The sequence below is a fragment of the Idiotropiscis lumnitzeri genome, chromosome 8 (assembly GCF_059441095.1).
Source record: "Idiotropiscis lumnitzeri isolate Australia: NSW breed Sydney's pygmy pipehorse chromosome 8, RoL_Ilum_1.0, whole genome shotgun sequence".
Lineage (NCBI taxonomy): Eukaryota > Metazoa > Chordata > Actinopteri > Syngnathiformes > Syngnathidae > Idiotropiscis > Idiotropiscis lumnitzeri.
In genome coordinates, this window is record NC_142398.1 from 4,964,994 (window position 1) to 4,992,604 (window position 27,611).

Sequence of the window (27,611 nt, forward strand, 5' to 3'; positions counted from 1 at the left end):
CGCGTCACATGACTTTCACTTTTATTTGCCAACATGGCGGCGGGCTGGTGTTGGCTCCTTTTACTCGTCTTCCTCCTCAGTGAAACTTGTTTAAGTTTGCCAGTCGACCGCCTCGAGGAACAACAAGACGACCAGTGTGGCTATCAGGTCAGTCATATCTGGACGCTTTTTCCTCACGTCATGTCGCGTCCAAGGCCCACGTGTTTGAAAGGAAACAGAAAAGAATCGACGTTTAAGTCTGATTCAAAACAGCCGTTCAAGCATTCTGAATAATAACTATTGATTAATTAGACGCACAATTAAATTTTGTCCCTATTAGTTCTAACGATTTTATTTACACCATATTGTAAGGTATCGTGGATGATATTTTTATGTAAACCCGATTTTTTTTTTAATTTTGAGTTACATTTTTAAATTGAATAGAAAAAGTGGGAACCTCGAACACAACCTTCACTCGTTATCATTTGCATAATTCTGTTATTGATCACTATGACTGCACTATTGCATACATTATATTGATTGATTGATTACATACATTGTTTCAAACATGCAGTAAAATATACATAAATAAAATGTGCAACATTTAAATATCCCATAAAACACCACGCCGTGTCAGTCTGAAAAGGAGAAAAAAAAAAAGTCAAACTTAATAAACCCTGTCCCTCTAGCATTACATGAGATAAATAAACCAATCATGTTGCTCAATTTGGATGTTTGTTGATATTGTAGAGTCACTCCAACTGTAGGGACAAAGTCCTTGTTCGTCAGTACAGATGATTAGTGTACAAGTGTAAACATAAGTTAAGATTCACCCTTTGGGAGCTAATAAAAACAAGCAATGTTGTGAAGAGGTGTTTTAATTCAGGGGTTTCACTCAACTAGTTGTTTGGGTAGTATTACCATTTATGTTATACGTGTGTTTGTTTGTAGTCATGTCACGCTACAAAGGCGGCCATGCTGAATGTCCATCTGGTTCCGCACACGCACGACGACGTGGGCTGGCTCAAGACCGTGGACCAGTACTACTATGGAGGTCTGAACCCGCACACGAGCTCACCCTTGTTTTAAAAGGCAAAACAAAACAATAAAACGGTCGTTATTGTGTGCGTAACAGGTAATGTCTCACCGTCATGTGACCGTCGTATTGTTTTGCATTTGTATCGTTTCTGCTACATCAGCAGAACGTTAGTCCTCAGATAAGTACACTTACACAACTTTGCATTACACAGTGTATAGATGTGCACACCAAGCTCGTTGTCCGCCACCTCCATGTGGAATGTTAAAAAAAATACATTTTAAAAATGAACAAATGTCGAAAACAGCATCTGTGTGGCAGCATTGTATCGTATTGACACTATAATTGGAAAAGTGGAAAAAAAATGTGTTTTCTTCAACTTTAATTTGAAAGTTGTTCCCAATAGAGTGATGTCCTTGTGTAGACCGTAACGACATCCAGCACGCTGGCGTGCAGTACATTCTGGACTCTGTGGTGGAGCAGCTTCTGCAGAACCCCGACCGCAGGTTCATCTATGTGGAGACGGCCTTCTTCTACCGATGGTGGCGCCGCCAGAGCTCCGACATGCAGCAGACGGTCAAGCAGCTGGTCAACCAAGGTGTGTCCCTGCTTGGATTCCCTCAACTGGTGAACCATGTGAACCACCTCTTGCCCTGTCCCACTTTGTGGGCTCTCCCTCATCCCAGGCCGGCTAGAATTTGTCAACGGCGGCTGGTGCATGAGCGACGAGGCCACCACCCACTACAGCGCCGTTCTGGACCAGATGACCATGGGCCTTCGGTTCCTCAACCAGACCTTTGGGCCTTGCGGCCGGCCTCGGGTGGCCTGGCACATTGATCCGTTTGGGCACGCCCGTGAACACGCCTCCATGTTTGCACAGGTAGATTTACCAAAATACTGAATTCAACATATAAAAAAAAAAAAAAACCACATCCAGTGGATCTAAAAAGTCTACACACCCCTGTTGAAATACCAAGGTTTTGTGATATTAAAAAAAATACACCAAGCAAAATCATTTTGAAACTTTTTTCAAGCGAGTTTGCAGTTTAAAAAAAAAAAATAATAACATCACATATCTTGAAGATCGAGTATGCGGTGTTGATGTAGCCTCACTTCACTCCTCCCGTGTTTCTGCTGAGCGAAACAAGAAACACCAAGGCAGATAGCTACGTCGCTACCCTGACTTGACTACATGATCGTCTTGTGCCAAAAACGAAATGTTACCAGTTTGATGTGTTTTTTCTAAATGTCCAATCAATCTATTAAATCATGACATGATCAACTTAACTTAAAGGTTGCATCTATATGCAGCAAGTTCTTTTTTATATAAAACATAGCAAACTCTACCTTTAAAGTGTCTTGAGATGACGGCAATACCAATAGCAATCGAAAAATGCAATAACAAGTGGCCAATGAAAATGGTACCATCTCTACCTCAATTTGAGATCAAACCAAAAGTCAACCTCACAAAGTCGAGCGTGTCCTACTCCAGATGGGCTACGATGGCTTTTTCTTTGGCCGAGTGGACTACCAGGACCGGTCCAGGCGGATGCAGGCCAAGGAGCAGGAACTGCTGTGGAGGGCGTCTGACAGCCTCACTCCACCAATGGCTGACCTCTTCACCGGTAATGGAACAAACTCGCCCTCCACAGCTTTCAAATAATAACAATCAAACGCCAGGCATTTTGTTTCCTTACTGTGCCCAATGAGACTTGAACTATGAGCATAAATCAGAGGGAGTGTACGTACTGAACTGTGATTTAAGATGCTACAATTATGTGGTTTGACCTTTATAACTGATCTGAGGACAACCATAACTAGTTTGTCACTCCTGGTCTTCCACTGCCTCCCCCCACCCCATTCCTGACAGGAATCCTTCCCAATGGGTACAACCCCCCCAAGGGCTTCTGCTGGGACCAGTCTTGCGACGACCCCCCCATCAGGGATGATCCAGACCTGGAGGACTACAACGTGAATGATGTGGTGGAACGCTTTCTCAACATCGCAAATAGTCAGGTGAGATCAGTTGAAGCAGGGCTTCACAAACTTCCTGCATCGGAGGAATTTTTTTGAAGGGCTCTCTCATAATTCTTAATGCCAGTCAAAGCTACTACTACTGGATGACGCAGGAATGCAAAAGTTGCTTATTTTGGATAAAAAGAGCAATGTTACGATAACAAATCCCCGCCCCTTTTTTTTTTAGTCTTAGATTTTAAAGTCGTATTTTTTAAGGAAAAAAAGCTTTACAAGAATGTCGACAAGTAAAGCCATTTTCAGAAAGGTAAACTTGTAATATGATAAATGAAGGAAGGAAGTCATATTTTACAAGTTAATTTAAAAAATACAACATTATTGTTGTGATATTCCTCCTTTTACTTTTTTAAAAAATTAGGACTTTGGGCAACCCATCCTCAGTTCTTTTCTGCAAAACTCCCACTTGTGCGTAGGCTAAAGCAGGACCAATATGGCTTTGTTGGTATAGTGACAAGAAATTATGCAGTTGGTTGAGGAGCTTTGTTGAGACAAACTGCTTCTCAATTATTTTCTGCACCCCCTAGCAAGAAAACAATTCGCGCCCCCCACCCCACCACCCATTCTCCACCGCAACTAAAGCGCTGTGATGCCACCTTGTGGCTTCTATTGGCAATTACAAACCTTTTTAGTGGCGGCGTCAAGTACTTGTGGATTTTCGATTCTCAAGGAGTTCATAGTGAACTCTCAATATGTCAAATTTTAACGAGTGATTTTAAAAAATATATATATATTCGGAAGTATTATCGTTATATTATGCCTTTTGTTCTGGCTGTAAAATGGCTTTTAATTGGCTAAAAGCTCCAGTAGGGAGGTGTACTTGGTTTAATAAGTTAGTTTTATTGGCTCTACGGAGGCTGCCGCTTTTTCAAATAATTTTTTTTTGACGGATCCTCAAGCTGCAGCTTGCAGACTCCAGTGTGAGAACCTCTGCCTTACACACGTGTGGAGACCTCTTTTGACTGATTTTGTCTTTCTTCCGCTTCAGTCTCTGGTGTACAAATCCAATCACATCATTATGACCATGGGCTCGGACTTCCAGTACGAAAACGCCAACTTGTGGTACAAGAACTTGGACAAGCTGATCCGTTACGTCAACGCCCGGCAGTCCAACGGAAGCTTGGTCAACGTCCTCTACTCCACTCCCTCCTGTTACCTCCAAGAGCTTCACCGAGCCAACCTCTCCTGGTAGGATCCAAAGACAAGTCCACAGGCAGGGACCAAGTAGAACCCTTCTGGATTTCCACAACAGGGCCCTCAAGACTGATGACTTCTTCCCGTATGCGGACGACGCCCACGATTTCTGGACGGGCTACTTCAGCAGCAGACCAGCACTGAAACGCTACGAGAGGCTCAGCAACAGCAACCTGCAGGTAGGTTCCTGGATCAAATCCAGATGCGGTAAACTGTTAACCACTAAAATGTGTGTGTGTGTTATAGACGTGTAAACAGCTGGAGGTTCTTGGCGGCCGGGCTTCTACAAGTGGACCCTTCGGCGAGGGCGACAGTCTCACCTTGAGTAAGTTAAAATGATTTCTTCCCCCTCCACCGAATCGACACTCATTCTTCCTGGTCCAGAAAGAGCCATGGCGGTTGCTCAGCACCACGACGCCGTGTCAGGCACCGAAAAGCAGCATGTCGCCAACGACTACGCCCGCAGACTTGCCAAGGGCTGGCAACATTGCCAGGTACGGTAAACTTCACATAGCAGGAATGTATGCCGACCTTCCATCGTTACCAATCATGTCTGTGAGAAGTCAAGTGTATCATATGCAGTAAAGCTGTAAATTCTCCAGCTTTTGCCTGTTTCGCTGTTCAGTCCGAAAGGCGCTGGCGTAGTATATCTGAGTGAGGTTTTGTGCATCTTGAACCAGTGAAGCTGTGGATTTCAGGCTTCAGGTTCTGTCTACTTTATGTGCTGTAACTACAGTTATATTCTCTGTTGCGTCAATTTTGCGGAAAGTGACTTGACAGTTTTTCCTGTCTCCAGGTTGTGGTCAGCAACAGTCTCGCTGCTTTGAGTGGCTCCAGCGCCGAGCGAGTGTACTGCGACAGCCTAAACATTAGCGTGTGTCCGATCACCGAATCCAGCACAAAGGTAAAAAGCATCCATTAAAGATCTTGCCATCACATTGATGCACAACTTCTCCTCCTCCAGTTCTCTGTTAATGTCTTCAACCCCCTCGCTCGGCCCGTCTCGTGGCCCGTCAGGCTTCCGGTCAACGGCACAGCGTACTTGGTTTCTGACGCTAATGGCAAGTCTGTGGACTGCGAGGTGGTTCCAGTCTCACTGACCACGCGGGACGTGAGGAGGAACCGTGGCTATGCTGTCAACGAGCTCCTCTTCCACGCCCGGGCCCCGCCACTGGGCTTCAGCACCTACTCAGTGTCCCAGATCCAGGATGGGCCTCCTTTGGCCTCCACGCACTACCATGTGCCCAAATCCATCTGGAACGAGGTATGAGGTCACACTAGAGTCCTGCATGGATTTTTTTTTTTCAACATCCAGCCCATAAATCTTCAATACCGTAACTGCCCCACAATAATGCCCTACAGTCCTATCACAGAATGTAAACGACAGGAACTCGAAAGAGCCACTGCAAATTTAGCGTCCGGCTCGCAACCGGCACTGACACCTGCTCCGTGTGGAGACCTACAGTAGCTGTGACTTGGTTCTTGACTTGATTCTTAATGTGGTTCTTGGTTGTGGTTTGTTGTTTTATTTGGTTTTCAACACTTTTTAAATTGCTTCTTGACTTGGTCTTTGATTAGATTTTTGATTGGTATTAACTTAAATTTTAATATTTGGTTTTGAACCGTTCTTTACTTGTTTTTTGCCATCTTTTAAAGAGCCTAGCTCTTGATATGGATTTTTTAATGTGGTCTTTGTTTTTTTATTTAATATGCGTCTCTTTTTTTACTTGGTTCTTGTTTTTTCTTGGCCTGATTTTCAACTTGTATTGGTTTTTGATGTGCTTCATGCTTATTTATTTTTTTTTTTTACCGTGCGTGGAAATGGTTGTTGCCTTAGTTTTTAATGTACATGAAGAAAACAGGTGCTCATTTTGGCTGGAGCTCCAAACCAGTACCAGGACCACCTGAATGCCAAAAGGGGTCAATTCTAACCCGCATTTTTTTCATTTATCATTTTAGTTTTGCGGGCCACCTATCATGAACTTGAGTGCAGGATGTTGATATAGGCCAGCCAAAACAACACGTTCTCTGATTATTGACAGTATCTACGAGTGACCTTTGACCCAGAGACAGGCCTCCTGAGCGGCCTGGAAAACTTGGAGACCAAGCAGAGCATCAGCCTGAAACAGAACTTCTACTGGTTAGTCTCTGAAAGCTCATCATCATCATCATCATCAATTGACCGAATTATTAATATTTGTGTCACTTTAATGCTTTTAGGTACAACGCCAGTGACGGCAACAACTTAAATAGCAAGCAGCCCTCCGGGGCGTACATCTTCCGACCCAACTCGTCCACGCCGTTTGTCATCAGCGAGATAGCCAAGACGGAGACAATACAGGCACGGATTGAAAATTCAGCCTCTGAAACCAGTTTTGTGCAGCGACACGAAATGTGGTGGACACGCTTGCTATGATTAGACCCACAGCAAAGTCTCAAGAAAAGACACAGGAAGTCTGACATTTTGATTTGAATCAACAATTTTAAAAAGCAAATTTAGCCATTTTTCCAGGCTCACCTCAAATTTGAACTTGTTGGGATTTTTTTCTTTTTAAACGGCCACCAGAATAGTCACCAAATGTACATACCCTATTGGTAATACTAGATTAGGTAATAATTATTTTTGTCATTGCGTGTGGGTGGAGCCTGGCAGCAAAGTTCAATGACTTGAAATAAAATACAGAATTCCACAAAAGGTCTTGCTGGCACATTTTGGAAAATATAGCCCCTAAAGCCAGTTTCACTTAGCAACATAATAGTTCGTAGGCCTATCTGTTATGAGTAGACCTACAAAAAAGTCTCAACAAGCGATCACTGAAAAAAAAAAAAAGGAGTCTGGCTTTGTGGTTTGAAGGTTCAATTTGGTGAAACTTGATATTTGTATTTTTAGACATTCCCATATGAGTCTTTTGGGGAAAATGAAACCACCAAAACTAGTTACTTAGTAATACGTTACTGGCATCACTGCTGTTTGGTAGGCATCTCAATCAAGAACAGTCCCATAAAGAGTCTCTGGAACACATGGCGAAAAAAATAAAATAAAATAACAGCAACGTAGTTTAGCTCAAGTTTTAATGGCGTGGTCTGTCCTCTTCTCAGACGTCGGTAATGCAAGAAGTGAGGCAGTGGTTCGCACCGTGGGCATCTCAAGTGGTTCGTCTCCATAGCAACAGTCGGGTTCTGGAGCTGGAGTGGACCGTGGGCCCAATTCCCATCGAGTGAGTGTGCCTGAATTTGGGACCGTTGGATCATCCAGTAAATCACGTCATCATCTTTCCATCAGTGACGATTTGGGCAAGGAGGTGATCACTCGATTGGACACTGACATCAAGTCTTCAGGAATATTCTACACCGACTCTAATGGGAGAGAAGTTCTACAGAGGAAGTATGTAGTTACATTGAAAACAATATATTTCATATTTTTAAGCATTTCTAGTTCCTTACAGATTTCGTAAATACATGTTCTACAAATGCTGAATGATATTTGATGAATGTCTATGAATCACACCTGGTGCTGAAATTACTTAAAACCTCTCCGACAGTTTTGCTGCGCATGATGAGGCAACCAGGTTGGGTGTAAACAACTGTCATTTTCAAGCAACCGCCAGACTACATGTAAACGCGTCAAAGCAAACAAGTTCAATTCTGCTAACCGTGACTCCTGTTGTGTACCCGCAGGAAAGACCTCCGACCCACTTGGAACCTGAAGCAATCAGAGCCCATCGCTGGGAACTACTACCCTGTAAACTCCCGTGCTTTCATCAAGGTGCTTTGCATGTGTTTCAGAATGTTAAAGGGCTAGATGATCCATTTTTCAATAACAAGCTCAATATATGCCTTTTCTATTTCATCAATTTATCAGTGACTAAGTAAAACCTGACATCTGATATGGCGGCGGCATGGTGGCAGACTGGTTAGCATGATAGCCTCACAGTGAGAGACAGCATCGGGCGCGGGTTCAATCCCGGCTCCGGCTATCCTGTGTAGAGTTTGCATGTTCTCCCCGTGCCTGCGTGGGTTTCCTCCGGGTACTCCGGTTTCCTCCCACATTCCAAAAAACATGCATGGCAGGCCGATTGAACACTCTAAATTGCCCCTAGGTATGAGTGTGAGCGCGGATGGTTGTTCGTCTCTGTGTACCCTGCGATTGGCTGGCAACTAATTCAAGGTGTCCCCTGCCTACTGCCCAAAGATAGCTGGGATAGGCTCCAGCGCCCCCCGCAACCCTAGTGTGGAGCGAGCGGTATAGATAATGGATGGATGGATATGATATGGCCACGCCCCATCTGCTCCCTCCTCCCTTCGTTGGGAGTCTCGGGAGGGACCGATCACAATTTTGCCATTACAAATCAGTGTAAATACGTCGCTAATAATTACAACTTAAATTTGTAAAAAATTACGGGACCAACCGGCCCCAAAATGTTTGCTGATAGTTCTATTTCGGCCCACTTCATTCTCTGTGAACATCACAAAATGATTTGCCTTTCCATGGCTGATTTAACTCATACAATCCCAGCCAGTTTCACTGGCGCAGCCCCCTCAATTCCAGAGTTTTTCTGGATTTGGACTGAATTTTCAAAGCCCACAGAATATTGTGTTCGAACACTATAAAATCATGGCGCGTACCAGAAGAAAGATTAGACTTTTTCCATTCTTCAGCGATCAGCATTAGAAAATGTCTACATTTCATCAACATTTTAATTACTGGGGGAAATAACCCGAGCTAGTGAGCTTTTTGTAAAAGCATGCATTTCAAGCCTAAAATCAACAACTTTGTTGTGCTAACGTCATCTGTTTAGTGGCCAAAAGCAGCACCTACAGTTTGTTACGGGAGGTGGGGTGTAAACATCCATGCCTGGCTACCGACTGGGGTTCATGTTCTTGTCCGCTTCAGCTTGTGTAACTGGAGAAGCGATCAGCATGGTATTTTTGATTTTGTGGACGTGATCACATGAGCTCATGTTTGATGTCAATAAATCCAAACTGTTGTGTGGAACGCTTTTCTACTTTCACAGGTTGAAGTGGGCAAGAGTAGTAATGTGCGTTTGCATTTTGGTGACGATCGTTTGCCGTTTTAGGCGGAACTGACAAAGCGAGCAATATTAGTAGATGTAGAACTGCAGCATAATGTGTTTAGATTATTTTATTTCATATGTATTTATTATTTAATCTTTAATGAATTCAATTGATATGTTTAATTCAATTATTTGTTATATTGCACTGGAGAGGGGAGTTCTCCAATCTCGTTGTACACTGTGTACAATGACAATAATGGTCATAATGATTCTGATTCTGAATATTACCTCACTTGCCTCCCTGCAGTGCCGTTGTCAGCTGCGACAGATAAAAATAACATGCCGAGCTCCAAAAGCGGGTGTGTCAATTTATTATAGCTCTCATCACAAAAAGCAAAAACTTAAATCACTACAGAGTCTTTTAGGTGGGTGAATTTTCGCTCTGACGTAATTTTTACGTGTATACCTATTATATAAGTGCCAATGTGAAAATCGCTTTAAAGAAAGCGGAGCTGACCTGAACTCAAGATAACGTTTTCTTATGAGGCGTGCGGATAGTTCAGGCACAATAGTTTGGAAAACTTTGTATAAACGTGTATGTGCATATGTGTGTGTTGCCAGGACGACAATGACCAATTCACTGTGGTGACAGATCGCTCTCAAGGTGGAGGCAGCATCCAAAACGGCTCCCTGGAGATCATGGTCGGATTCAACACACGCATTAACACATTACTAAAAACATGTAGATACTCAAACACTACCACAAAGACAAACATCCAAGACCACTTAGACAAAGACTCGGATGAATAGGCATGTAACACACCTAAAAAAAACTGATACAATTTAGAACAGGGGTGGGCAAACTTTTTGACTCGCGGGCCACAATGGGTTTGAAAATTTGACAGAGGGGTGGGACCAGTAGCAGATGGATGGAGTGTTTTGGTAACCTCACCTCATCGGAGAAAAAAAAAATACATTTAATTTGAAATAAAAGTGAACAAAAGCATCCATCCATCCATCTTCTGTACCGCTTCTCCTCACAAGGGTCGCGGGGGGTGCTGGAGACCCTGAACTGGTTGCCAGCCAATTGCAGGGCACACAGAGACAAACAACCATCCGCGCTCACACTCATACCTAGGGGCAATTTAGAGTGTCCAATCAAGCTGCCATGCATGTTTTTGGAATGTGGGAGGAAACCGGAGTACCCGGAGGAAACCCACGCAAGCACGGGGAGAACATGCAAACTCCACACAGGATGGCCGGCGCCGGGATCGAACCCACGCCCGATGCTGTCTCTCACTGTGAGGCCATCGTGCTAACCAGTCGGCCACCGTGCCGCTGAATAAAAGCATTACAACAATATATAGGTCTTTGAAAAACCACAGTATTTAGAAAATAAACGGGGTTTATTCATTTAATTTCGTTCAAATTCAGCGGGCCGACTTAAAACGTTTAACGGGCCGCATGTGGCCCCCGGGCCGTAGTTTGCCCACACCTGCATTAGAACAAAAACAAACATGTAAGCAAATGTATTTCATGTAAGTAAATGGGGGGGGGGGGAAACAAGAAAACACTCACGTAATCAAACACACACCTGTAACCACAGAAAATGAAACAGACATACACAGTAAACAGACACAAAGACTAACGTAAACAGGCGCGTTAACAAGATACAAGCACAAGCACACGCATACAAAAACACGCATTACACACAAAAACAAACACAGAAGTGCAATCAAAAACACATGTAAATACGTAAGTAATTAAAGACACTTGTAAACAAAATCACATGCACGCAAAATAAACACTCAACCCCCCCCACCCCAAAAAAAATAAATCATCCAATTAAAAGAAAATAAATAAAGACAATCGCACACGTTCCGTACATTTACTCGTGTTCCCCCAACAACAGCTTCACCGCCGGCTGCTGTACGACGACGTCCGCGGAGTGGCCGAACCCCTTAACGAGACCTCCAACGTCTTCCCAGACGGTCTTGTTGTCCGCGGCTGCCTGCTGCTCTCGCTGGACCGCCCGGCCCGCGCCGCAGACATGCACCGCCCCCTAGCGGAGGAGGTGGTACTGCAACCGCTGCTCACATTCACTCAGGGCCACCTGCACCCAAATACTAGACTGGAGGTGAGTGATAGAATTGTTGCATGTCACATGTAAAATCGTCCATGGAGTCACAGATTTATTAGTTTTTAAACATAAGTGTGATTTTAGACCCCACCCCCTTTTCACTTTTATTTCAACTAAAAGTAAAAAAAAAAAAAAAAAAAGGTTGGGGGGGTCTCAAAAATCTACTCTATAGTTCTCAGGACTACAGGCTGTGCTGCCCCCTGCTGTTCACCTGCTGACACTAAGCCAGTGGGACGACGAGTTGGTTCTGCTCAGGTTAGAGCATCAGTTCCAGAGCTGGGAAAGTAAAACCAACTCACAGCCAGTCACGGTGGACCTGCAGGTTATTTACCACTTCACAAAATCTGACATTAATTTTCAACATTGAAACAATGAACACCATTTATGTTCGGAAACTCTGAATTCTGAAAGCCCAATTTTATAGGACCATTTAGTGATTTTGTTTCGTGCAGAAGCTGTTTTCCACCCTGGAGGTGCTGGGCGTGTCGGAACTCAACCTGTCGGCCAATCAGTGGAAAGAAGAGATGAAGCGTTTTGATTGGACACCGCAGACTGGTACGCAGCAGCATGACTTGAGTCAATCTTAGCCTCTTTGAAGCCTTCAGTTCACTTCTATCATACGACACTCAAATTTAATATTTTTGCTTCCAAGTCAAGGTCCAAAAATTGACATTAAAACATTATAAAATACCGGAGACCAAGTTTTTTTTTCCCCTTCTAGTTGAAAGGCAGCAGAAAAAGAATTTGAAGGACCCCTCTGCGTGGGAGGTCACCTTACGCCCGATGCAAATCCGAACCTTCCTGCTCAGAGTGAACCTCAAATAGCCAATCACACTCCAGCTTTGCTTTGGTCAAGATGAAGAAGTGGCGGCTATTTTCCAGCAACTCCGGAGCCTTGAAGCTAGGAAAAAAATCCACCACCACAAAACCACTTGGGACACTTGAATGAAAGTGACATGAGCTAAAAAAGAATTTTTCACTTGATGTGATATATACTTTTATATTGATTTTTATATTGATCAAAAAATGCAATGTGGCAAAAAAAGTCAATCATTCTTTCTTGTTAGCTGTCTAACATTGCACTTTTTTTAATTACACATTTGAAAACGGATTAGATGGAAGATGTACATCATACTCACGGGAAACTATTTAGAAACATCTGCACAATTAAATGAGAACCAAAAAGTTTACCTTTATTTTACTGTGTACTTAAATTTAAAAATAATATTTTAATCTGTACCTCTATGTAAATGTAAACTGAGAAATAACATTTTTGCAATGGCATGATTTTTGTATTTGCTTGTGCAATGTTACCCAATGCAGTATCCCCCAAATTACCACACAGAAATTATTTTGTGTTATATGTTTATATTTATATTGGACCGCTACAACAGTCAAAGCCCCCCCCCACTAAGCAATAGTAACTTAAAGAAAAACTAGATTGTGAAACACAGCTGACTTAGCCGCTCCTCTAAAATAACTAAAATACAACAACAACAAAAAAAAGGGTTAATTTATTCCATTTCCTCAGTGGTGCAGTCGGGGTCGTGCGAGTATGAGCATTTGTCGCCGTATGTGCACGTGCCCTGGAACCAAAGAGAAAACAAGACGTTTTAATAGCAGCGCTCTTAAAAGTGGATTCGACTATTGCTTTCGAACAGAACCCAGCGATGACTGCCACTATGCAACAGCTTTTTCATTATCATTGAATATTTTTTCGAATCGAGTATTTTACAAATTATGCAATGAGCTATCCCCCCTCCCCCACCACCACCACCACCACCACATTATATAACATATAAATGTCATTCTATATTGCAGTAATAGTGACTGAGGATCTAGGAATTATTTTCACTCCATTTTCTACATTAGTATAACAATTCCCAACATTTTGCCAAACTCCAAATGCATTTTTTGCCCTTCAAAATTATGCTGCAGGCCGTATGTTTTACACCGCTGCACTAAAGTCGATCTGACAATTTTCCGACTTTGGAGGTAGTATCAGAGCCGCATTATCTGAGTGCAGGATGTCGTGTCACTTTATGATGTGGCACACAACACCCCCTTGGCCGGGTTCTGTGTGAAAGGCACAGGCAAATCAATCTTGGAGACAGGAGTACCGACCTGTTTGAACTTTTTGCAGGGGAAGCTCTTGACCTGAGACGAGTCTGTGATCTGGCCCTTGCGTTTGTTCTGGTTCTTCATGCGCTTCTGCTGCAGGTTGTCAGAGATGCCACCACTAGGGGGCGCAAATATAAAGCAATGTATAAAGATTCTACTTTTTGGGTACACCTTGTAATACTAATATAGTGGATAAGAATTGTTTTCTAACCTGGCTTTTGCTCTGGATTTGGGTCCCCAGAAGGCCTGCGGGTTCTCCTGGAAGCGAGTCAGGTGGCGCTGACGGGACTGAGGGTTGGCGTCGTCCCGCACGGTGAAACAAGCTTCAAAGCTAGAAACAAAAAACACAGTAAACAAAATGACAGATAAAGCAAAAGCGAAGGGAAGTTCATCTCACCTAGGCTCGGTGGAAAGGATCTTAAAGGCGGGCGTCATTTCCGAGAGTTTCTCCCGCTTCACCGGGTTGCTCTTCTCCTGTAGGTAGGGAGCAAGTTAACTAAAAAAAAGAAAAAGTCCTCTGCCAAAGCTTAAGCCTCAAGGGAGACTAGAGAAATGATTTCCAACCACTATATGGAAAAAGATTCTATTTAAATTTTCTCCCAATTATTATTTCCTACTAATGTATCTTTGTTCATCCAACTATCTGTGCCAGCTAGGTATGGTGACTAGGCGGAAGAATTTAATGCTCTTCAGTTAGATGGCAAAACGTACCATTGACCCGCGCATCCACCTTTTGTCGTTCATACAACAGGATCCATGCCTAGATTTCACGAGACCATTATTATTTCAGCACAGGAAACCTCTGAAAGGAACTCAAAATCGTGATTAATTGGCGCCCCCTTCAAAGTTGTTTAAAATTGCTTCTATCAATAGTTATGATAAAAAATAAACAAGGCGTATATACGGTACTGTACCACAAATAAGGGGACACCAACGTGGGACCGGGGACCACATGAGTGGCCTTGTGGCCAATACAGCACACCAATGAAGGGCATTGTGATTTTCGAGGAATGTTGAAAAAATAATTATTTGAAAATGTAATCAACGAAAGAGATTTATCGAAAAAAAAAATGTTTCCTAATTATTGAGGTAAAACATTAACAAGATAAGTGTCTTCACATAAATGATTGCTATTATTATTAATAATAACTAGAGCGTCACTATACAAATCTTATTAAAATGGATTATTTATTATTATTCCATCTATTACTTGGTTAATCGCACTGCTCAACCTTTTGGGCAGGAATTTTTTTCACGAGTCGCCTTAGTAGAGTTAGATGGTTTTCTTCCCAGTCTAGATAACAACATATAGTAGTAATAACATTTGATTAAACAATTTGAGCATGTTCGTTATTTCAGAAGTGTGTATCAAAATGGTAGCCCATCAAACTAATCAGTTAGCCAAGACGTAGCTCTGAGCTTTAAAATGTTTGCTGACCCTGACAAAAACTGATTCCAAAACTCTTTAATATCATTTCACCCATATCATACATTACTCTTAAAAATGGATGGCTTATGGATGATTTGATTTCAGTGGAGCAAAAAAACAAACAAACGTGTTGAAGACTCAGAATAACAACTGGAGCTTAACTTGTCGTCTTCTCACATACAAAGAACAGTACATCCTTGACACCAATTACATTGTTCCTATTATCCAGGCGCCGTCTTGTAGGAACTTTGGGCATTATGAAGAATGTAAAAAAATAACACCTCAAAGTTGAGAATATTTTAATTATTCAACGGATAAAAGAGGATAAGATAACCCCCCCAAAAACACTAACAGGTGAATGGTTGCGTGCTGTGAGACTTTTCTAATGTAAACTATGTGCTATGGCTCAGTAAAGTTTAAATGGAAGTACACTAGAGAGCACCTCACCCAGCAGCGCATAATGTCCCAGATGGCGGCGGGAGGCGCGTCCGTCTTGATGGCGTTTTTGCAGGCATGCGATTGGGAAACTCTATGACCAGCGTGCAGCAGAGCAGACCTGAACACAAGAAGTTAGTTTTTATGTCATTTTGACTATTGTTTTTTTAAACTTAGTTTTTACATATCTTTTCACTTTTATTTGTTTTTTGGGGGGAAGATCCTATGTTTTAGTTTAGTATTACCTTTAATTTCAAATATAATTTTACTGGCAATAACATAAATGATGAGACAGACTACGACATCGTGGACAGCTGCCCTTTTGTCCAGCTTTCTCCTGCACGTACATACTGGTCTGTCCTAACTGATTGTCTTAAACCATCACCAACAATAGTGTTCACAGAATTTATTTATCACAGTCAATTCTGCGCACTGAAGTCTCGGGGGATCAGACCCGTTACTCGAGAGAATAACACGTATACATATCTATGGGTCACAGTCTATACACAAGGCGTTTCTCATTACAGGGCGCACAGGGCGCCTCGTCAGGTTTGGGGAATATTTGGGACTTTAAAGTGTGTCTAATGGTCGTGAAAATACGGTCCCTTGATTACTTCAGATACGTTTGAGATTTCGCTATGTGAGTCAATTTCTGACTCGTTTAATACACTTTCTATGTTGAGCTCTGCCATAGTTGTCTCGAAATAACGTCACACTTCCAGGTTTGTTGCTCGGCAGAATCTATCTTGGGGAAAACAATTATTTTGTCTTATATAACAAATAAAAATAATTTTTTTCATTCTTTATTATTTTTATTACAGTAAGTGTAATTACTTGTGATACAAAAAGATTTAATTTAGCATTTACCGAACTTAATTCACACTAGGGCTTTAATCATTATCATTGACCATTTTTAAATCTTGCTGGAATGATTTTGACAAGTAAGCAATTACTTCCATACTCATATACCTCAGGTAGATTGACACTCCATCACACGGGTAAGCCAAATCTTGGGAGACATGCGTACCTGAACTGTAGCAGCGGTGGTGTATTGCAGTGGATGGTGCTACTCAAACTGTCCACTGTGTAGTAAAGGGGCGTGTCCTCCAGTTCCTGTGTACAACAAACAACCATGTAGCATCACCCCAACAGAGGGTTGAGAACTAAGGAAGGTAAATCTTACCTCAGTCACCATACTCAGAATACCCTCAATGCGCTTGGACGTCCCAAAGCGAGACGGGTTGCCAGAAACGGCGCTCAGAACTTTCTGGACAAAGGCCCGGTCGTGGATTGCTTCTGCCCAGATTGGACCGCCCATCTGAGAAGACCACACGCACAAGATGAAGAACCAAGTGTGGGTATATGATGTAGTTCCATAATTTCATCCAAAATATTAAGAATAATGATAAAAAATAAGTATGGAAATCAAATCCAAAAATATTTTTCTATCGCGCGGCAAAATAAGAAATGCATTAATAAAATTAAGCAAATCAATCCAAATAAGTAAAATTAGATTTGAAAAATTAACCACAGAAAATCTATTTTGGGTTGCAGACAACAAAAAAAAAATCACAATTAATAACAAAATGTAAAAAGACATTGCGCTAAATTAATTTTTGGTTAAAAATTGTTTTTGGAAAAATACAAATTTTTGTATCTTGTAAAAAAATATTAAAATAGTAATACATTTCAATAAAATGTACTCAAAATTGAAAAACTAAGTATGTAAATCATTATAAAACCTTTTTTGTCAAAAGCTTTTACAAAAATCATGTTTTGGGGAAAATGAAATATGTACATTTTACAAATGAGATGATTGAATAAATGTTTCATTGAAAATTTCAAATTTCTAAATGCCAAACTTCGCTGAAATTGTTTGAAAACAGTGTAAAGATTAGATAAGGAGATAAAAAAAAAATTAAAAAGTTACACAAAATGCAAAACTACATAAAACAAAATGAATTTTAAGCTAACACATTTGGTAAATCACACTGGAGGATAACAAAATGGAATTATACAACTTTTTAAATTAACTAAAATATTCCCAAAAAGACAAATGACATTTTTTTAGTCAATTTGGAATAAAATTTGCACAAACACCCATTCCAGCAGATGCTGACTGTGACATTTCATTTGTTCTCGTTATGTGTATCACAATTCACTGATCACTATTATGATCCATTTGAGTGACGTGTACAAAAGCAGTCTTGTTTTTAAAAATGAGTGATTTTAATATATAAATAACTTTACCTGATGTCTCTGCCCACAGTGCTCGCATGTTGGTCCCACCGGTGGGCCAGTGGCTGCCGAATACTTCATACTGAAATCAACAAATCACAGTCAGCCAAGGAAACATGACAAAAAGATCAAGTCAAAAGTTCCATGATGTCTCACTGTTTGCCATTGTTGGTCCTCCTGCCCATCCTCTGCAAGTGGAACGAACCGCAGCCGACACAGTTGTAGATCAGAGCCTGTTTGCTGCAACACATCAGTTTGCTTTTTAACTTGGACATTCAGTTTCCCTTTTTTCCACTTTGAACTTCATGACAGCGTGTGTGCATAGAGGAGAAAAGCCTCTGAATATTTTTCAAGGACCTCTGCCGTCCATTGGCGACACACTGGCCATTCACGACGACATCTTTTTCCCACAGATTGATAATTGCATTTGCAACAAACCACATCGAGTCACACTTCATATTAATGGCACTGCCGGGGGATTGTTTCAACACAACTGTGTGGGAGGTATTCAGCGAAGCCCACGGTGAGGACATTAATGGTCTAACAGACACAATTACAGACTATATTAACTTCTGCATGGAGAACACCATTCCCACCAGGACTGTAAGATGTTTCTCCAACAACAAACCCTGGATCACACCGGACATTAAAGCTCTCCTGAAGGAGAAAAAGAGGGCTTTTGTGTCAGGCGACAAGGACGAGCTGAAGAGAGTGCAGCGTCAGCTGAGAAGGAGGATCCGAGAGGGGAAAAAGTCCTACAGGATGCGGATGGAGGAACAACTGCAGCAGAACAATGCCAGGGATGTCTGGAGGGGCCTGAAGACCATCTCAGGCCACGGACAACCAGGTAAGAAGGGGGGGCTTAAGTGGGCAAATGAGTTGAACCTATTTTTCAATAGGTTTGATCAAATGCCTGACCCCGCTCAGGCTCCCCTGCTGCAGCCCCCACCAACCACTCCTGCCACTGCGAACGAGACCCTCTCTCCCCCTCTCTCTCCCCTCTTTCTCTCCTCTCTCTCCACAGGCTCCAGTTCCCAGCCTCATCAGACAACCACCACTTCCTCTTGCTCAGCCTTGTTCCTCACAACATCTCAGGTGAAGAACCAGCTGAGGAAGATGAAGGCGAGGAAGGCAGCAGGCCCAGATGGGATTAGCTCCCAGCTCCTCAAATCCTGCGCAGACCAGCTGTGTGGAATCGTCCAGCACATGTTCAACCTGAGCCTGAAGCTGGGCAGAGTCCCCCAGCTGTGGAAAACATCCTGCCTGGTTCCGGTTCCAAAGACACCCCATCCGAAGGAGCTCAACAACTTCAGACCAGTGGCGCTGACGTCTCATCTGATGAAGACCCTGGAGAGACTGGTCCTCGTCCATCTGCGCCCCCTGGTCAGCTCCTCAATGGACCCACTCCAGTTTACATACCAGCCTGGCATCAGTGTGGATGATGCCATCATCTACCTGCTCCACACTTCACTCTCCCACCTGGAGAAGGCGGGGGGCACGGTGAGGATCATGTTGTTTGATTTCTCAAGTGCTTTCAACACCATCTAGCCCGCCTTATTGGGAGACAAGCTGGAGCAGGCGGGAGTGGCCCACCACCTCATCACATGGATTCACGACTACCTCACAAACCGGCCACAGTACGTGAGAACACAAGACTGTGTGTCTGACGTGCTCCTCTGCAGCACGGGAGCGCCGCAGGGAACTGTGCTGGCTCCCTTCCTGTTCACCCTCTACACCTCGGACTACAAATACAATTCCACAACCTGTCACCTGCAGAAGTTCTCTGATGACTCTGCGATTGTCGGCCTCATCACTGACGATGACGATCGGGAGTACAGAGGGGTTACGCAGGGTTTCGTGGACTGGTGTCAGCAGAACCGCCTCCAAATCAACGCTGGGAAATCCAAAGAGCTGGTGGTGGATTTCCGCAAGCGTCGGCACTCTCCACCTGCACCAGTGAATATCCAGGGAACAGACGTTGAGAGGGTCTCAACTTACAAGTACCTGGGTGTTCATCTGAACAATAAACTGGACTGGAGCGACAACACAGACGCTCTCTATAGGAAGGGTCAGAGCAGACTCTTCCTACTCAGGAGGCTGAGGTCCTTTGGCGTTCGGGGAACACTCCTCAGGAACTTCTATGACTCGGTGGTTTCAGTCATCTTCTATGGAGTGGTCTCCTGGGCAGGAGGCATCTCGGGCCGGGACAAAAAGAGACTGGACAAACTAGTGAGGAGGGCCAGCTCTGTCTCTGTCCAATTGTGCAGTCCTAGGATGCAATATACACTACTACTGTACTTTCAGCCAATGATGTACTTAAATGTTGACCAATGATGTATTTTGTTTACCATTACAGTACAGTGAACCCTCGCTACTTCGCGGTTCACCTTTCGCGGGTTCAGTGCTTCGCGGGTCTAAAAAATATTCGGGGGCATTGTAGTTTCGCCGAGCGGCACGACGGGGCGCTGGAGCGGTTAGACGGCCGGCGTCCGCCGAAGAAGAGCGTGGGCGAAGAGGGGAGTGGACGAAGAAGAGCACGTTCCCCCGGGCACGATTTGGGGCAACGTTTCGCGTGGTTCGGACCGTACGAGAGCTCCGGAGGAGGCCGGCCGGCGTGCGTGACAGTTACGCCGAATAGGAGCACCTTCCCCGGGCACGGGCGGTGTCAAGCGGCCCCTAAGTTTAACCGAATGGAAGCTCCGGAGGAGGAGGGCGGGCGTGTGTCACAGTTAAGCCGAATAGGAGCACCTTCCCCGGGGCACGGGCGGGGCGAAATGAAACCGAGTTCAACCGAACGGAGACACGCTTCGGGGGAGCAGGTCCGGCGTGCGTGACAATTAAGCCGAAGAGGAGCACCTCTTCCGCCCGGGCACGAGCGGAGTGTGAGGCTGTCAGTTATGAATGAATAAATAAATAAATGAAGAATGCCACCTTTCATTTCACAGGGCACACTGGACGGCGTACCAGCAGGTAAAAGTCGAAGTAATTAAATAAATACAAAAAGAAATAATTGAATAAATACAAAAATAATGGCTGGGGAATAAAAAAATAATAAGTTTTAATCATAATTTTTTTTTTGTTATAACATGAATTTCACTCTCTCTCTCTCTACCCGTATATATATATATATATATACATATATATATATATATATATATATACAGTAATACCACGGTTATCGCGGTTAATGGGGACCGAGACCACCCGCGAAAACTGAAAATCCGCGAAGTAGCGGCGCACCTTCAAAAAAAAAATAAATAAATAAATAAAATACTTATATATATACTTCGCACCTATATATATATATATATATATATATATAGGTGCGAAGTAGTGGCGCACCTTCAAAAATGCTTAAAAAAAATAAAATTAAATTTAAAAAAAAAAAATATATATATATATATACAATTTTTGTCTTGAAGATGTCAAAAGGTTCTTACGAAACTGAAAAATCAGCATATAACACTTCTCTGTTCAAAATAAATTAAGCAACTACAATAGTTTTTGTTAACTAAGTCAAAACTTGACAGATATTTTGCAGGTCTCAGTTGTTTCCAGTGACTTTGCCTTTCACAAGAGGATAACTGCGGTTACAAAAGCTGCAACATGCCTCGTATTAACGGCACTGACTTGGGCTATCCACATTGCTTATTTTATTAGTGTACACCTCATATTGATTGTGTAATGGACCAGAAATATACGTACCTGGCTGAGTTCTTAACAGTAGCTTGTCCGGTGAAGACGCGTACAAATACCCGAATATAGAAGTCCACGCTGACAGATAGTAGCGGCTGAATGTATCGCTGGTACACGTTGGCCCGCTGGTCCAAACTGTGCAGGATGATCCGCAGAGCCTGCAGAAAACAAGATGCTCTTGGATGGTTTATGTTCTGACATACGTGAAGTGATCATTTTTGTTTCACAAATTCAAACAAAATTTGAAAAATGGCTGTAGGCTTACAGTCAAGGACTGTAACACTCAGTGCAAGATAAGAATATACTTTATTAATAGTTGATATTGTATAATAGAATATGTTGGTGGGGATAACCACACAAAATGTCTTTTAGGTTAAAAAGTAAGTTGGGAAATTAATCCAATTTATAAATGTAAATAAAATTACGGAACCAAAATGCTTTGGGGTTTCTTTTATATGTAAAAGAATATTTTCTGTCATTATGAGGTATTATTATGTACTACAAAATTTTGCAGACTTCTGACTTCAAAGACCCACATTCGTAACACACGAAAATACAACACTTGTGAAATATAAAACAGATATCGAAAACTTCAAGTCAGAGAAAAGTACAGTGAATTAAAATGTGGTTTAGTGAAAGGTTGAAATTAATGTGTTATGTCTGCTGTGTTGAAAGAAATGCAATTTTCAACAAAAAATACTGCAAGATTAAAAATAGATATATTTAAATACAGAATTAAACACATTCAATTAAAAATGTTTAATCAATTTAAAAAAATAAACATGCATTTAAGGCTAGAAAAGAGAGCAATGATGAAATTATGTCAAATTTTATAAATTTATTTTAGGTTAGAAATCATGTTGGGAAACGGTTTGATATCCAGTTTTAGTCTAGTTTTAGTCGACGAAAACTCAAAAAAGGTTTTAGTCTAGTTTTAGTTGACGCAAAAGCAAAAAAGGTTTTCGTCCACTTTTCGTAAATGTATTCGACGAAAACACAAAAAGGTTTTAGACCGTTTCAGTTAAAAATAGGCATAGAAGGTTTCCACCCAATAGCAAAGACTTTTTGATTGACTGCTAAGGATTATGCATTACTAACAGATAAAGTGGTAACAGTGGAATCAATGCTCATTGCTCCAAAATAAGCCGAGAACCAAAACATTTTATTTGGCAACTGTTGTGGCTTTTTTTTCACTTAAATCAACATAAAAGAAAAATGTTTTAACATCACAGACTTATTCTAATACAGTAGCACGAGCACAAAGTTATATAATATAAATATGTATAATATAATAATAATAATAATAATATAATATAAAATATATGTATTTTTTACTTGTAACAGCTTGCTGTTATCAGAACCAAGTTGCCTACCGAGAGTCATTGTCGCCATGGTCCGGCAAAGTAAAGCGTGTCGGTGTGTGAGCCGAGACGAATAACGGCAGACGTGTTCGTGTTTTCTTGCGCCGGTGAGAGCGCCGGTGTTTGTGAGGCGCATGCGCCCTTGCGTGTTGGTCGGCGTGCCCAAACGAAGAATAGGTTGCACCGGCATTGCATTTTTTGAAAGACAGATTACAAGTACAATAGAAAGGGATGTCATCAATTTTGAACGTCTGACGGACCACACACTGACAATTTCGTCCTGTCTCGTCTCGTCAACGAAAATTCATGTACGTCTCGTCAGGTTTTCGTCATCAAAGGGCCACGCTGAGCTCGTCATCGTCTCGTTATTGTCATGGAAAAAAAAGGGGGTTATAATGAAAATTTTCGTCATCATCGACGAAAACAACACTGGAATTGCCCGGAAAAAAAACTTTCAGCGTTCAGTACAATAACAACACTCACTTTTTGACACTGACACTCACCAGCTCATGACAGTACTTGGCTTTGATGGAAACTGAGCCATATTTGCTATAACATGTCTCGCTGCTGTTCCCAGCTAAGACGGCCATGTCAGTGCAAGTGATGCATAACAGGCCTGCCAGACAAAATCATTTGTTTACATAATGATTCTTCATCATTACCATGAATTCAAATAATAAACGATCACTACCTCCCTCGCCGACAGACTGCACTGCGGCGTCCAGGAATGAAGCAGGGCTGCCATAAGGATCAAGATCGATGACGTCGTAGCGATCATTTTTCCCTCGCATCTCATACATAAGCATGCTGCATACAATTGAGAAAGAAATAAAAAGTAGCTATAAATGCTATTTCCATCAGAAATTCTGTGTGGCAGGTGAGTAATGATGTCATGAAGACAAAATACCAAAGAGATAATTAGATGTAGTTTGTAATAGAGGTATGGTTGTATCTTTTAGTTCATGAATTAAGTATTCTTACAGTAATTTATACTGAGTTATTCGAAATTAAAAGGGATATACAAAAAAGCAAAAAGGACAGTAAAGCATTGAGTCAGATTTTTTTAGGTCATTTTTATGCCACTACGTGGCATCAGCATTTCATGTTCGACATTGGTGACAGGAACAGTGCATTTTTCTTTTCAAATTAAGAGCAAATTAATTGGAATATGAATGTTTTATTCCTTTGTAAAGTAGACTCTAAAATTACATGCATATTTTAAGCACATGTATTATATGTAAATTGTGTTATCGTGACTCAATTGTATGCCTTTATTTACTTAAGATTTATACTGACGTGCGTTGTCGTTCACTCTGCTCTTGTCTCCCAAAGGGGTCTGGGAGTGCTCATACAGACCCCTTTGAAAGTTGTAGCAACCTAGTCCGGTGCTACCTGCTAACCAGCAAAGATGTATTCATTTAGTTGATGCTTCTGGAAATCATAGTCGTATTGTATTGTATGCCTTTTAATGTAATTTAAGGTCTTCATTTTCCCCAAAACCCATGTAATGAGTTTTTATGCTTTTTAATGACCGAAAGAAAACCTGGAACAGAAACACATAACTTTCTACATAATGTGAACACAATGTGAAATAAATATCACATAGTTCCTAAAAACTGACCAACAAAAGGACCGAGTCAGTAACAGGCGAGCCTACCTGGCGTCCTTGCAGCTGGCTTGGAGGAGTTCGCCCACCTTGTTGTACTCGGCATTTCTGGCAATGAGGGCGGCGGCTTTCTGGGAGAAGTCGTTGGCGGTGATGCTCTGAAGGCCTGGCACTTCCAGTGCAAAACGCACCGAGCGCAGACCTGACGCAGCTAAACCCTCTAGGATACGAAGACCGTGCTGCAAACAAAACACCAAAATGGCGAAAGCCCATACACAGTAAACCCGAAGTGGGACAATTTCACAAACATGCAAGTCTGAAGTCTCGAGTCTTAAATGTTCGCGTTTCAAGCAAGTTCCAAGTGATTGCGGCAAAAATCAAGCAAGTCAGGTTGAGTCTGCATGACACAAACGAACATCATACAATTTGGTGTTTAAATAATTAATAAAAGCAATTAGAAACATTTTTACAGGAGGCATCGTCTATTCATGGCAGGTCTTTAGAGTGGGTTGATTGCAATTACCTCGCATTTCTGCCCTGCTGTCGCTGTGACAACTATGTCCCCCTGGACGTTGCTCTTCCTGTCTTGCGTGTCAGCTTCGCTGGGTTCGTCTGACAGCGACACCACAACTCGCTCTTTCTCACCGGGCACCAGAACCTTAACGCCGCGCTGAGCCAGCACTTCTCTAGAGAACTGAGTGATTACTGCACATCTGGAGAAGAAAAGAAGATGAATTGTCTGTGATTTTTACAAAAAAAAGAAGAAAAAAAAAATATTTATATTTTTTTTTTTAAACCATCCACCTTCAGTTCATTGAAGATTAAATTATCTTTGACATTTACATCATAATTTGTTAGGTTAATTAAAGACCCTTAATTGTCTTTGAACAAAAACATGCTTGTTAAAAATTAATACAAAAAGTGTTAGTGATTTTTACAGAAATGTGTATGTTAGGTATAATGAAGACTAAATTGTCTTTCATTTTTACAAAATGTGGCATATGTTTGCTGAAGTGCTTCACACTGTTTATTGCCACTTCCAGTGAGTTTAACTACAGATAATGTCATTCAATTCACTGCCATTGTCAATTGTTTTTGGAACGGGGACGGATGTGGAAGTGTCTGATGCTACAAATGTAAAACTTGGAACATCTAAACTGATGAACAACCACTAATAGATGACATCGACGGCCCATTTTAGATATGAGATCAGAAGAGTTTGTGAGTCAACTGGGAGAAACAGCTGCATCTTTGATTCTACTGGTAATTATACTTTTTTTCTGGTAAATAGAGATAATCTATTATTTTATAACTGAAAACAATATCTTGTGGGTCTTGAAAATGTCAAAATGCTCTAAAAAGTCTGATAACGAATGAGTTTACTTAAACTACATTACTTGCGAAAGTCTGCTATCTTAATACTAATACAAAGTGCAAATGCCACAGACTAACAGGCTAACAAATTGGGCCTTAAAGTTGCATCCGCGATAACAATTTCAGCAAAGGGCCGCAAGTGATTCTTCAATTCATGTGCTGTGGCTCTAGTGTCTTTACAAAATAAATAATGAGTAATCAGTTATTTTATTTTGAGTTTGTTCGCTTTTCAAATTCAAAATAATACTGCAGCTGACTTGAGTCATTATAGTTGCGGAAATGAGTGTATAAGCAACATCGAAGATGGATGTAGGCTCATAAAAATATCACCTACTTATACTTACGTTAAATCCCTATTAAACTCCTGGACCGGGTTGTAAAACACCTCATTGGCACTGGGAAACAAGATGGACGCCTTGCCCTCCTTCACCACCGTCTCTCCCGGTAGAAGGCCAACAAGAGGTGACTCCTCCTGCTTCTTCACCGCCGTTGGCTCGGCGGCGGTCACAGCAAGGTCTGGATTGGCAGTTTTTGGGGGTTCCATAGTACAACCCGCACACCACCGACACGCTGCTGGGGGCGGGTGCTTGCGATGATTGGTTATCTTGATCAGGAACAGCCGGGCAGCCCGCACCAGCATAGAGATATAACACCTGGGGAGGTGAAAAAACAAAACACTAGAACATAGGTACACTGAATCCAGACAAACTTGCGGGCGTGCTGGAGCATATCCCAGCTGTCTTCCGGCAGTAGTCAGAGTACACCCTGGACTGGTTGTCAGCCCATCACAGGGCACACAAAGACAAACAACCATCCGTGCTCCTCAATCACACCTAGGGACAATTTAGAGTGTTCAAACAACCTACCATGCATGAGGAAACTGGAGTGCTGGGAGAAAATCCACACAGGCAAAGGGAGAACATGCAAACTCCACACAGGCTGTACTAACCAGGAGACCACCGTGCCGCCTACTTGAAATATGTGTTACTGTATTAGGACCTCAAGCATATTGAATTAGTTTTAGCATCTTTTATAAGCCCAAAGTGAAGTGGGCCCACTGGAAAAATCAGAGAGGTAAACTTCTCAAGACAATGCAAAGAAACGAAAGGCCTGGATCACAATTGGCAGGGGTGGAAGTTAACAGCAGTTAACAACTAAACATGGACTAGTGAGTTATTTACCATATATGTAGTTCTAAATGTGTAATAGTAAAGTAGTAACTGTTATTTTATACAGGTTGCTTAGTGACTTTGCACCTTCTGTGCATTTTTTATATCAAAATCATCTTTAAGTCATTCATTTGTAAGTATCATCTTGTGTAATATTTTTAAAATGATATTAGATTGTTTTGGCGCCATGGTTTTTAGGGTTACATTTCCCATTGAGACTTAAAAAAAATGGAGGACACAATCAAGATGTATTAGGTGACAGTTCAAGTACAAACTCGGACACTACCGAACATACCTGAAGGATTGAGCACGTTTAGATAAAGACAACTAATGTTTACGCCAAAACACATTCCTGGATGTGAAAATAAATGACCCTGACAAAAATCTTGTCAACATTGTTCGGTGAAAAGCATTCCACGCGCCAGTTAAAACGCTAAGAAAATGCAGAATTAGCGAGGTGTTGGTAGATGTTCCTTCTAAATGTCACAATTTGGACCAATTTTCACGTGTTTCTTGACACCTGGTTAACTTGTCAACATGTCATCATTATGGCCACAAAATGCCACCGCCACATTGTCTGGTTGCCGTCGCCGAATAAATCTCACCAAAGAACGTGCTTCTCCTACCGATAAGACTTTCGTGATACTCTGAACGCAAGCGGGGATTTCTTTCCCCCCCACCGTTTTGCCTCCTCGATGCAGCAGAAAGTGCTCTCGCGTTAGCATAAGGGCGCCGCCATGTTAGTGGGCTGGCCTACGGAAGCCCGCGCAGCGGGAGGAGGAGCGCA

General features: G+C 42.1%; 2 protein-coding genes across 4 annotated transcripts; one reads left to right on the top strand and one right to left on the bottom strand.

Annotated features, from left to right (window-relative positions):
• man2b1 (mannosidase, alpha, class 2B, member 1) lies at positions 1-12,682 on the top strand. 2 transcript variants are annotated; one of them, XM_088303267.1, is made up of 22 exons: positions 1-147; positions 931-1,033; positions 1,440-1,613; positions 1,702-1,895; positions 2,508-2,640; positions 2,886-3,031; positions 4,035-4,234; positions 4,299-4,419; positions 4,487-4,565; positions 4,625-4,734; positions 5,037-5,144; positions 5,205-5,504; positions 6,283-6,380; positions 6,461-6,581; positions 7,340-7,458; positions 7,524-7,625; positions 7,919-8,006; positions 9,877-9,957; positions 11,168-11,392; positions 11,568-11,717; positions 11,848-11,950; positions 12,117-12,682. In XM_088303267.1, the coding sequence occupies exons 1-22, from the start codon at positions 34-36 to the stop codon at positions 12,218-12,220; spliced, it is 2,973 nt and encodes a 990-aa protein (XP_088159393.1). In that variant the 5' UTR covers positions 1-33; the 3' UTR covers positions 12,221-12,682. The 2 variants fall into 2 exon arrangements, with proteins under 2 accessions (XP_088159393.1, XP_088159394.1); XM_088303268.1 differs by having other exon boundaries at positions 11,869-11,950.
• trmt1 (tRNA methyltransferase 1) lies at positions 12,616-27,611 on the bottom strand. 2 transcript variants are annotated; one of them, XM_088303271.1, is made up of 16 exons: positions 27,451-27,611; positions 26,000-26,308; positions 24,805-24,994; positions 24,333-24,520; positions 23,367-23,482; positions 23,179-23,291; positions 21,324-21,472; positions 17,775-17,858; positions 17,631-17,700; positions 16,564-16,698; positions 16,408-16,493; positions 15,393-15,501; positions 13,914-13,990; positions 13,728-13,847; positions 13,520-13,634; positions 12,616-12,981 (listed from the first exon to the last, which is right to left on the bottom strand). In XM_088303271.1, the coding sequence occupies exons 2-16, from the start codon at positions 26,293-26,295 to the stop codon at positions 12,910-12,912; spliced, it is 1,920 nt and encodes a 639-aa protein (XP_088159397.1). In that variant the 5' UTR covers positions 26,296-26,308; positions 27,451-27,611; the 3' UTR covers positions 12,616-12,909. The 2 variants fall into 2 exon arrangements, with proteins under 2 accessions (XP_088159397.1, XP_088159395.1); XM_088303269.1 differs by having other exon boundaries at positions 12,618-12,981; positions 27,430-27,611.